The 12,845-nt window shown below is 37.8% G+C and overlaps 1 protein-coding gene across 2 annotated transcripts in view; it reads right to left on the reverse strand.

Moving 5' to 3' along the window:
- PTDSS1 (phosphatidylserine synthase 1) overlaps positions 1–12,845 on the reverse strand; it is a 29,632-nt gene that overhangs the window by 4,745 nt on the left and 12,042 nt on the right. For both annotated transcript variants that reach the window (XM_086882047.1, XM_086882037.1), the window contains exons 6-12: positions 9,552–9,703; positions 7,453–7,594; positions 6,373–6,485; positions 4,832–4,897; positions 1,906–2,005; positions 689–757; positions 74–143 (exon numbers count right to left, since the gene is read on the reverse strand). In XM_086882047.1, coding sequence (XP_086738173.1) covers positions 74–143; positions 689–757; positions 1,906–2,005; positions 4,832–4,897; positions 6,373–6,485; positions 7,453–7,594; positions 9,552–9,703 — 712 coding nt within the window. The remainder of the gene's footprint in view (positions 1–73; positions 144–688; positions 758–1,905; positions 2,006–4,831; positions 4,898–6,372; positions 6,486–7,452; positions 7,595–9,551; positions 9,704–12,845) is intronic.

The raw sequence follows: 12,845 nt of genomic DNA on the forward strand, positions 1-12,845 counted from the left end.
TCTCAAGCCTCATTTTCTAGTGCTGAGCCTTAATGACATCATTTCAGGAATACAGCTACAGAAGTACCAATACCTCTGCTGAATTTAGAATGAAGCCAGGAAGCATCTGGACTGTATGGACTGTCTTCACTTTCTGATAAGGTCTGCAAAAACAAGGACACACGTCATTGGGATGTTGGCGGTTCTTGTTATCAGTACTCCTCCCATTTTCAACTGGACTTATAAACTGTGGCAGAAGTCCTCATAAAACACTCAGACATTACTTTGGACTTTTCCCTTCCTAGTTAGAAGGCACCACAGAGATGATACAGTAAGAACTCACCACTTGCCACATGATCTGTTGTGTAACCAAGTATTCTTAATATTCCCCTAGCATTCCACCTGTACAATGGGAACATTAGCTAACCATTCATCCTTGAATGCTTTGCTAAAATTACGGCCTCATTTTGAGTAACTAAGAGGACAGCATTCTTTAGAAACCACAGTGTAATTTGGGATCTGTCCAAGGCCTGCTGAATTCAGAGTTCTTTCTATTGACTTCAGTTACACTCCAGACCATCCCCCCTTATCCCCATTTATGCTAACTCTGGTAAAGAATTCCAATATCTAGGAGCTTTGGAGTCTTAACTCTGGTATTAAAAAAAAACCAAAAAAAACAAACAAAACAAGGCTTCTTTTATATAAGTACCTTTTCTCGGTGGCCATAGTACTCTGCGTACCAAACCATACCATATAAACACAGGAAAGTTGTAAAGGCCTAAACAAGGGAGGAGAAAAAGAACAACAACAAAAAAAATAATCTGTAAAACTTTTCCTAAATTCCTTGCTGCTTCAAGGTTTCCAGAGATGTGCATTTAGACTTTAATGCTGTTTTTTCTGCATCTTTTGTCAGGATGAGTAAGACTCATGCATCAATTTCAAGCTACACACAGAGCCTGCCACCATGGGCTATGCAGAACAATTCTCAATAGGAGCAGGAAGATACATCCAGATCACCCACAGGAAACACTGCCAGTAGGATTTCTGTCCACACTCTGTTCAGCCATCACACAAAGGCAGTTGGTAGGCACTTGTAGGTATTTATCAGGAACCATCAGTATTTTTTGGAAGAAAACCAAATTCTTCTCCCTGCCCCATGCTTCAAGCTAAGTTATATGTTTAGTTTTGTGGTACTCTGATCTGAGAAGCAATTCAATACTTTTCTCCTCTGAAGTAATAGGAATAAAATCACCATGCTAAATAAGAGAAAAATTAATTCTGACTCTCCTTCACCTGTTCAAACTGTGTTCCAAATTAGAAGGGAGAAGTATTTATCTGTCAGCCCATTATAAATGCCTTATTTTTCACTGACCATGAAAAATGTGTTTGGCATCAGAGTTACAAGTCTGGCAAGACAAACGTCCATTTACTGTTATAAAACGGGCATTTCATGCTGCATTTGCAGTAATCACACTGAAGTACAGAAAGTTACAGCCTTAGTGAGAATGATTTGCTTGATAAATGAGGGTTGTTTATGCAGTTGTAAGACTTCAGTGTGGCACAACACGCATTGCTTATTAACACTATCCATTAACTCCTGTTCGTTTCCAGCAGGCACTACAGCAAGCTCCACCAAAGCTAAGCTCAATGAAATTGACATCATCTCTCATAAAGATAAAGCATCCTATAACTACTGTTTGTTTCATTGTTAAGCACCAGTAATCTGCCATGTCAAGAAATGAGAAAATAAGTTATTCTAGTCCCTTCAAAGCAAGTTCCAAGCAGTCTACCATTTGTTTCAACTGGGACGTGCATAAAGCTCTTTACCAGAATTGCCCCACAATGATCCCCTGCTGCCAGTGTTCCAGAGAGGAAGCTATTTAGATGCTTTCAATGCTTTTGTCATGCTTTATGTTTCTCACTTACCACACAGAGAAGCCAAAACACAACATACAGTATTTGTGTTTTGGAAAAAAGATCTTGTCCGAACTTTATGCACACAATAGCTTCGAGGAAGGCAATCACCCTGTGGGTAAATGAAAGCAGGGAGGAGAGTGATTAAAAACACTAAGGACTTAACTCACAACTCAGACCCCAGACTGTCAACCCTAAACAAGCATTACCCTCTAGTGAGCACACACCTCCCTGACACCACCATTAACTGAAATTCTTTGACAAATGTCTTTTTCTTTCTATACTTTTCTCAACATAAACAGCACACAAAAAGTGATTGACTGGGAGTTCACTGTTCCATGGGGCTCCAGGGAACAAGGACTATATGCCAACAGCAGAGAATTTTCAGTTGTGCCTATGACTGTGCTTCACCACATATAAATTTCTTTTCAGTGCTGAACACCCAACAGACTCCCTTGATGGATGAACTAGAACTGTGTTTTGTTTATTCCTATACTAGATGTAAATTTACTACAATTCTAAATTGTCTAGTTTGTTTGCTTCACATGTATTTCCCACATTGTCACACATGAGAAAATTCATATGAAACAACATTTCAAATTCTCTAAGAATCCGTGCATTTGCTGTTGGTTTATCTGTAAACTCAGGTCCACATGACAACCTCAGAGGATTTGGGCAGAAACATGAGAGGAAAAAATGCATTTTACTTTCTTCTCTGACATTAAAAGAATCAAAAAAAGTATCTCCATCTCTCTCCTTGTTACCAGATGTTTAGATCTTTTCAGGTTCAAAGCTATGAAGGCTTGTCCAGCACTTGTTTATGAATCCAAAGTTTCTATTGTCTGCCATGAAAAATAAATTTAGTTTGTATAGGTTCTGAAGAGAAAATTACGTATGTTTAACAATACAAGTGTAGAAAAGTGACACTAAAAACCTGCATTAAAAGTGTAGAAAACTGACTCATCTCAATCTGAAGCAAATCATGAAAAACACTATTAAAGTGTAATATTTAGCTTGTTTAATACAGAGACTTTAATGTTGAACATCTGAGCAATGCATGAAAATTCCCCCTCACCTATGTGCAGACACACTCAACATCAGTCAAGTGTTCCAGTCTCTCAAGCTTGACACTGCAGGACACGCTCCCTGCGAGCACTCTCCATAACCAGTTCACAAAAATGGCACTACTGCCTTTCAGAGGAGACTCAGTTTCCCACATGAAAGTGGAAGGAAAGATGTGTGCTTGACTAAACCACTGGTATTGCAGAAATGGTCCTGGTGCAAGCAGTAAATCACAGTTTTCCCTGTACTATTCAATGTGACCTCCAGCATGATGAGTGAGGCCAAAAACCTAAAACTGTGGCAGCAACACCCAACTGACCAATACACAAATCAATGAGATGCATATTAGCAAAAAATGAGAGCAGTATTAGTCTCTTGAGTCACTGTTTTTTTCTTGGTTTAATATTATTCTTACTGATCCAGCTTCAGAGTAAAAAATCTTGAAACCAAACTACAGGAGTGGGAAGAGAAAGACCACCATAAGAAAAAAGCACAGGGTTATGATATACTCAAAGGGATAAACAAAACAATAGACTATTGTCAATAAGGACTCCAAAAAAAATACAGTTGCTTGCCCTGAATTTATACATTCTTTCTGTTATTCCAGTCAAGAATACTTGGGTTAAGAACATTTTACAATAGGTCAGCTATTACAGTTGATGAAGTGGTAAATCAAGAGAAAGAAGGATGCTAACAGTGCAAGTTGTTAGTGTCCTACTGAAGGGTGATGAGAGTACTCCACAGAACTAAATATGGTAAGTCTTCTTTCAAGCAAAATGATCTTGTAACATCCTAACAGATATTGCTTTTTGAAAGGCTTCATCTTAATGGAAATAGTGCAATTTCAGCAGGGCTGCTGCATTGGCCTTGTTCATGTATTACATCTCTTAGTGTATATTTATCAAGTGATGCAATAGTTATGTCAAGTTGAAAAGAAACAGTTTCATACTAATGAAAGACACTACTTTAATTATACCCATAGTTAGGTTGCTTAAAATTCCATTTGTGCCTTGAGAAGTGTCTTGGTTACCACAGGTATGAATTTTCTATATACTTCTTCTAATTACTTCAGAAATTATATTCTAGATAGTTAAATTACTGGAAGATTCCCCCTTTTCTGCAATCAACAAGAACTCCTAGTGATACTCTGTTTTTTCTAGCAGATTACAGAAGTAAGCAGTAGGAAGAATACTTATTCCATACACATTTCCCACAATTAAATCAGACTGTGGGTGAATGTTCTATTGTAGTTCTTGTTAAGCAATCCTACAGACATATTTGGGTATCTATTTATTGACACACAGGATATGAATGTGTTCAGTGAGAGCTTTGGACCAAGGATGATGGGTTCTGTAATCCTTATCAATTTTGCAGAAGCAACCATGCAAACTCTTCATTTAAAGGTACCCTCTAAGAGAAAAAGAGATTGCAACCAAGGTCTCCATGGCTCATAGTACACTCATAAAAATAGTGGATAACCATGGCTTGTTTCACTGCCCTCTGCTGTGATGCTGCTGACAGCAGCAATGCCCACCTTGGCAGCCAGGGAAGCATTACTCTCACAACTTTCAAGCAAAGGCAAGCTGTAGAGGAAAAAGCTTTGTCCTTCTCACCTGACTGAGAACATGGGCAGAAAGGCCAATGGTACTTTGAAGGAGCCTAGCTTTATTCAGCAGCTTTCTAGTTCTTCCTTCTGTTGTCCTTACTCATTCCATCACTTCCCATGTTCTACCTCCAAATTCAGAATTTCCCTTTCCTCTGAACTTGCAAAACCAAAACAAGAGAAGGACTGGCTTCATGGGAACTGCCTGCTTCTGTGCTGGACCTATCCTTAACACTTGTCCAAGTGCTTCAGGAATGCAGAAAGAACACTTACCCGAACACCCAGCACTGAGTTCCCACCCTCTTGCACTGTGTGTCTGTGAGGTAAGCATAGTATTGCCTGAGAAGGGAAGCAAGAAAATTCTTCAGTGAAGCTGAAAGTCCCCAAAATGTTTACATTTAGAAAAAAACTTCGTGTTACAGATGTATCTATAGTGAAAATGAAGTGCTGATGGTTAAATTGACATGCAATCATTCTGGATGTCTACCAGATGGCTTCAATTCTAGTAGGACAGATTATCACATATATCAAATAGCTCGAGACAACACAGAACACAATCGTGAGAGCAAGGACTGGGAAAGTACCCAAACTAGTAGGCTAGCAACATTTGTCTCCTGCCTCTCCACTGAGTTTCCAATTGCCAATATAGGCAAACTGCAACACTTTCAAGAGAATTAGATAATCCCACATTTTTTTTTCCTCACAGTTTGTCTTTTATTTATCAACAACTGCATTTTCTTGAGAAATGCAGGTTTGAATCTTGAAAGAATATGGCTATTCCATATCCTGTTTGAATGCTTTAACCACTGGTGTATTTTCCTCTCAAGAACAGTAGAATTTTTCACTGTTTTTAAAACAGTATGGAGACCATTCTGCTCTGCTCTCTATGCTCCAGAAATTTAAGAGTTTAGAGAGGGGAATTTCAAATAAGTGGAATCAAAGTTTCTGATATCCACTGACAGATGGGGAAGACAAGTGCTACTACTCCAACAATACAAGGACTGCTAAAGAATAAAGACTTCTACAGGTTTGCAAGTGCTACAAAGGAAAAAAAAAAACTTACAAATTCACCTATACAAGAGCTCCCAGGGTGTTTAGAATGATTTAATTAATAGTGTGAATATCACTGCACATAGTTTAAGACAGTATTTGAGGAATAAACCAATTCATGGCTGCCATTTAACTGTCCAAGGTAACATCACTTTGCACAGAGAACAGGAAATTCTCTGTTTCTAACTTCAGATCTGTGTGCATTCTGTCTACCTCCAACTGTGTAATGGGAAAAAAAGAAAATTAGGGGATTTTGCTAACAAGGTGAAATCACACACACAACCAAAAGCAGATTCATGTTCCTATACAGCTGTTAATGCTGCATATATGCTGCTCTGTTCTCACAATGAGCTACTGCTCAATCACAAAAAGGAGCTGTTAGAAAAACCAACAGCTCTGTTTTTCCTCATCTACACTTTTGGGAGCACCTGACTCATTAACTTGAATACTTTCACATGCAGTCCTCAAGGATAACATATGCAGCTAACTCACAAAATAGGGAGATGCTACACAAACATGAGAAGGAAAAGACTGCCTTTGCATCCCTTTGGCAACACAGATGTTTATGTACTTTTTACCTCAGAAGTTTATTTATCAGGAAACACATTTTATTGACAGGAGATGATTGCTTTGCATTTCATAGTGGCAAAAGCATACCTTCTGTGAAATATACCACACTCATTCACAAACTATATGTAGTTCTTAGATGCCTAGAAATTAAGCTACTTTAAACTGGAAAAAAAAACACCAAAGCAAAAAATTACCTTACAGTGGGTGCTGTAATGATTCCTATGAAGAGAATTCTCCCCCAGCTTAAAGGGTGGCTTGCTTGGAACACAAAGATATGTTTCAAAAAGAATGTGTTCAACTCAGTTAGCTAGATTAAAAAAAAAGCTAGTTAATAGTGTTCAACTTATATAACTCCTAGTGAGTTAGTACAGAAAAATGTGCAAAGATTAATATGGAAATTAAAACATATAAAGAAATCTATGTTCTACTATAGCTCTGTTGGTAAGATTGACCATTGAAAGAGGAATTCCTGCTCTGTCTTTTCGTAGGACAGGCAAGTAATATACTACTAAAACAAAGAATTCTCCTCTAGAAAACTCCATGAAAATATTTGCTCTCTTTCCCAAAACTCATTAAGGGACCAGAAACTAATTCACATTATAGAGGTCTTCTGATACCTTCATATCCTAAATCAGGTACAAATGACTGAGGCAATTTTGGGAGAGAAGCAATAGAGATCATATATTTTTTAAAAAAACAAACAAACCTCAAACAAATATATCAAAAATTTATGGTTTTCCTGTAAAACACTGAATTAAGAAATTAAAAAAAAATACACAAAAGTTTTAGTTTTATGTTTTTAAAGCATTTGTGACACATTAAAGAGTCTTGCTGGATCACTGCCAGCATTCTGAGTATCATTGATCCATTCAACGGCCAATGGGAAAGGAAAAAATTCCAAAAAAAGCAAAGCAAAACAAACACCATCCCCCACAAACCAAACAAACCCCCTGCCACATCAACACAACAAAACCAAAATAAATTAGAATTCCACCACCCAAACCCCACTGTCTAGCAGCTTCTAAATATGTGTCAACTGCAAAAAAAACAATATAGCAATCTGTAACATTTAGTTTTTCCCAGATTCTGTAATTACACTCCTGAACAACCACCTAGCTCATGTAAAAATGCCCTGTCCAATTCTGCATTATCAATTCATTTAACTGTGCATTTCAATAACAGACATACATTCCATGAGAATATGTTTTAGTCCAACATAGCCAACAAGTAACTGAGCTGATGGCAGCCTTGATTTCACAGAATTTATTTCTTACCTGCCAAATAATCATGAAAAGGTAGACTCCAGCCACTCTCTGAAATGAAGACTTTGGGTCAAACCAGCGGACATAGGTCCAGCTGGCTGGGGTGAACTGTAATACAGCTCTTTTGATTTTCCCTGTTGTTGTGTGAATGTCCCTGGAAAAAAATAACAGCTGGAGTAAATACAAGGAATATGCCAGAATGAAAAAACAAAAAAGCAACAGCCCAGTTACTGATGTTTCTGAGGAACAATCACGTTTTTTTGAACAACAGCAGCGATCTTCTCACACAACTATGTACCAGGGAAGGGGGAATTAAAAAAAAAAATGACCTATCAAGCATTTCAGTCAAGGTACGTGTTCTGCTATAAAAGTCCACCCTTCTCTATCCTCAGCCAATAACTCAGTAACTAACTACAAAACACATTTATCATTCTCTTCACAAAGAAACAAGGACAGCTATTCTGCAACTTCTTTGGAAAATTTAGAGGTTATTTCTTCCTAGTCTATGTTGCCACTGCTCTTACCCCAAACACTCCTTGTTCTAGAGCTCAGTGACATCAATCCTTAAAGATTCTGTCAGATTCATTATTCATTATTTGTATAAGGGGCTGGCTCCACACGTTTAATAACACTACATGTCCAGCACACAAAAGCCCTGCTGTTCTGATATCAGATGCATGTGGACCTCCTGGAGGGGTGTGATAGCACTGTTAAAAGCTAGAAAGCATTTAAATTCTATTTTGAAAGTGGATTTTAATGAAGGCTCATCTGACTGCATCTGACGTATTACTGATTCTTGCTTTTGATAATAATTCAGATGAGCAACAGCATCCAAAGGACACAGAATCTAAGAAAAAACTCAGAACTTCCTCTTCTAAAGGAAGAATAGCAGGACTAGAAGCTAGTTTTCACCCTATTATTTCTCTGGCCCTTCTGGACAAAAAAACCCCAAACAAACAAATCAAACAAAAAAACCCAAACCACCTCAGATTTGATATTATCAATATTTGTATTTTTCTAGGCTGAAGAGAGCTTAGGTTAGGGAGAATCTTCTAAACTTCAAGATCTGCATTTATTAAATAAAAAAAGAAGAAAAAGAAATGAAAAGGGCAGAAGCAAAAGTTTCTCATTTTTGCAGTATCTCAAGTTAAAGGTCAGAAAAAACTATTCACGCATTTAAAAGAACATGAGGAAAAATCATTCCACAAAGACAGTAAAGAGTAGCTGTGCCATAGATAGTCTGCTGTTTAAACTTTCAGTGAACTCTCTAAAAACAGAAGGACCATCAACTCTGATAGAAATGCAGGAAAACTCAATTCAGACTGAAGGCTGGATGGCTCTTAGAGTAATTAATAAATCTGTGAGTAAAAAAAGAAAGCAGTACAGAAATGCACACAAGGTACAAATTTGGAAGTCAAGATCCGAGTTCCTTTTCCATCTCTCAAGGCAATTCACTGCACTTGACCCTGTTTCATCTACACCATTGGTAATGTGCAGATAACCAGGCTTGCTACCAGCTAGGCAGGGAAGAAGGCAGGAGAGAGGCAAAAAGCTATGGAAGAAACCACACATGGACAGCTAGGAACTGACACTTACTAGGCCATAAGCTGTTGCCCTTTTACACAACAAATGCCTCTTTATTTTACAATTACTCCATTTATTTTAGAAGGTCAGTAATGAGGTAAGGCAATTCACAGCACAGGTACAATCAGCCCCATGTCCCTACTGCAATTACAACTAGTGCTGACAGATTGCCACATTAATGCATCACCAAGGTGAGCTCAAATCTAGTTTAAAAATGTATGATGAGAAAGCCATTGCAATTTGTATTGCTCCCTGACTTCCTCAAAGTTTAATGTATACAACATAAACTGAAAATGCAAATAGCTTTACTATCTAATATTGTCCATTGGCATCAATGCTTGTAACTTAAAATTGCAAAAGGAAATAATATATACAGTCACATTTACAAATAAATGCTGTACAGGAACAGTACTATGACATTGATAGTTAACATTTAAAATAAAATTACAGCACTGTTAGCACAGGCAGATTCCATGCTATTTTTATACATGCAAAACAATGTTTATCAAGCTTTAATTTAGACCTACTTGAAGCTTGCCCAGTGATAGGTCCTCATCTCCAAGAAACGACAAACTACCATGCCCAACCAGATGCCACCCCCGTTACAAAGCAGGATGTCCAAAATGACTTGATCCCACCAGCATTCAGCAAAATTAGGCAGGAGGTGCATGAAGAAGAGCTATAGAATACAGCAAAAAGATTCTGGGTGAGGAACAGCACAGAATTAATACAAATTCACTTTTAAAGTACACATTCAAAAATCAGCTTTTCAATACATGGCATACTTCAAGGGCACAAGCCACAGCCACTGAAATTTGATGGACATCCTTCCATTAACTTCAGAAGGCCTTGAACAGAACCACACAAGACATCAGAAGTTTCCTTCTCACTGTTTCCTGCTGAGGCTATGCTGAATATAAGGATATCATGCAGCTGTTGGCCTCTTAAAGATGATTCAAGACACATTAATAGAAATGTATGAAACAAGCAAAACTATTGTGTTTCTTGGAGGAAATAACATGGTTTGTGCTTTAAAAAAATAAATTTTAGAGAATCTTTGTTTAATTTTTGCTGAACAGTTTTAAGTAGTATGTTTTCTAAACCAGGAACAAGATGCAGCACGTAAAATGGATGCATTTGTAACAGCTGTCAGTAATAAAGCATGGTGGTGTACAAGACATAAGACTTCTCTATTTCAAAACTCTATTTCCAGGAAATTTAGCAACTGTAAAAAAATTAAGAGTTCAACAACATTTTAGACAACATTTCAGCAAGCTTTGTTACTATACTTGATACAGAATGGCTCAAGAAGTAAAGAGGACATTCCACTCTACTGATGCAGTAAGGGGAACATGTGACCAGAGTTAAGGCAAGATTTAAAGATATTTTACTAAAACCTAAAAACAGATTCACTGCCTCACTTTCTCCTTTAAGGAAAAAAAAAATTATTCTCTTATTCTGTGAGAAAAATCACTGCAATGCGAAAAAATAGACTGGAAAAGTAACCTATGGACAGGAAATCAAGAGAGCCATGTGTTAAGCAGTTCCTCTGCAATACTTGAGGAGATAATTTACAAAGCACATAGCAAACTAAAGAATGCACCTCCACAAAAACAGTAGAATTCTTGTCAGTTAATGTACATACACTGTGGCTGTGGAAGATTATTCGTATAATTTTATAACAAAGTATAATTTGTAATAAAGTAATATTTTTGTTAAGAGATATAAGCATAAAGTACTAAAAAAATCAGATTTGAGGAAAGGAACATGAAGAACGTTTTCTGTATATAACAAAAATGAATGCTGGCCCATTTATAGTACATTACAGTGACTAATACTGGTAATGACAATTCCTGTGAAAACTCTTGCAAAAGTGTATCAAAACCACTTGTTTTTCTTTGACAAAGCTATGTGAACTTCAACCTTTTCAAAAAAGAAAATTTGAGTTTCTCTTCAGAACCCAAGTGATACAGAATTGTCCTGCTAAAGTCTCCCTTTCATCCTTTTAATTAATTTAGCCTGAGAGGGGTGATAGCTTACAAATGTCAGTCAGATCCAGGCAAAGATACAAGAAGTTACAGATAAGGAGGCAGCAAAACCCAGAGCACAGGTGTTTGCCAGACAGTCTCTAAGGTTCTCTAGCTGCTTCCTCAGAATGGGAGACCAAGGTCTGCCTGCTTCCCAACTTTAATCCAACAGCATGGAGCATGAGCCAAGTTTCCTATTTCAGAACAAGGAGTTGGCTGAAATCCATTAATGCTAATAGGAGATGCTCAGCTAAATCCCTATGTAACTGCCCTGATAACTTCTGGTTTCTAATTACTCTCCTGAATTATCTAATTCATCAAAAATCCATTTGAGTGGTGATAACATATCTGCGTTTTGAACCTCGTCCAACACATTGTCTGTTCCAATAATCTGCCTTCCAACAAGGGGAATACTAGACACCTGATGCTGTGTCAAATTGAAGACAAGGGTTGTGTAATGAACAATAAGAGTACGAGTGAAACAAAGCCAAATACATTCTTTCCCAGAGGAAAAAAATGAGTACAATAACAAGCTAAGGTGTTTTCTTTGAATGGGTACTTGTGAAATGCCAATCTTAAGCAATTTCAAAATCACTTAGAAAACACAGAACACCACATGAACAAAAACACATTTTGAAGGGGCACTGACGGCACCAGGATTTGCAAACTCAGAAGTTTAATTTCAGATGAACAAATCCTTATCTCTGTTTCTAAACTATAAATGCTCTGTCAGATAAGCCAAGCATTCTCAAGACAGTAAGCTTTACAGAAAACTGATTTTAAAGACCAAGTCCAGGTGTTTACATCAAGAAGTTCCTTCAACTCCATTTCACCTGTACATTACATGTGGCTATACAAAATGTGCAATATTGTATGTGAGGTAAAGGGACCATGAGAGTAGATCACAGATATTGCACGGTGAAAAAGAGGAACAGTTGCTCTGAATCAGAAAATATGTGAAGTAGAAAAGTAGAAATGATCCCCATAACAGCAGAAAATAAATTATGAATGGCACAAATAGACTTAGACTTCCTTTCTATTCAAGCAGTAATACATCACCTACCTAAAACCCAGCTTGCTGTTGGTCTTCTCATTCAGCTGCACAATTACTTAACATATCGTTTATAAGACTTAAAATGTAAGTCTGTACTGAGAACTAGAGAGCCATCCTTCTAGTAACATTCACTCTTCCCCCAAGAACAATTCACATCTCATGTCTATGGAGTGCCCCTGCTCAAAGAGGCGGGGATTTGATTTTAGACAGGCAGTGTTAAGGTGAGAGGCATGGCTTTAAGTCCCAGGAAGAGTGGACTCTGCCTCTCTACCTTGGGGGATGTGCCCTATAAGCCTGGGAAGAGTTACTCCACCCCCAGATCCCTTATAAAGGGATCTAGGTATCAGCCCAGAATGTTCTACCCCTCTTGTGTTGCTGTTCCTTATGTTCTGCTGCATTTATTTTAATATTGTATTAAATATTAAAATTAAATATCCCTCCTATTGTACTCTATTGGTTTATACCCCTGAGACTTCTCCCTTGCTGTATATCCCTGTTGGACCCAGACCCAAAACTCCACCCTTGCTCCACCCCATAAAACCCACCACCCTGCCCTTGTTCTTGGTTCTTTGTCTCTGGTTTATGGTGGGTTAAATCCTGTGTTGTTGACACCCCAATAAATGGATTCCCAAGTTTAACCAGAGACTTGTCTCGCTGATTTCCCACATTGATCACCAGTGGCTGCACCTCCCTGGACATGACTTGGCTGAGGTGTGACACAACACACACCTTTGCTGATA

The sequence above is a fragment of the Cyanistes caeruleus genome, chromosome 1, assembly GCF_971803275.1.
Source record: "Cyanistes caeruleus chromosome 1, bCyaCae1.hap1.1, whole genome shotgun sequence".
NCBI lineage: Eukaryota > Metazoa > Chordata > Aves > Passeriformes > Paridae > Cyanistes > Cyanistes caeruleus.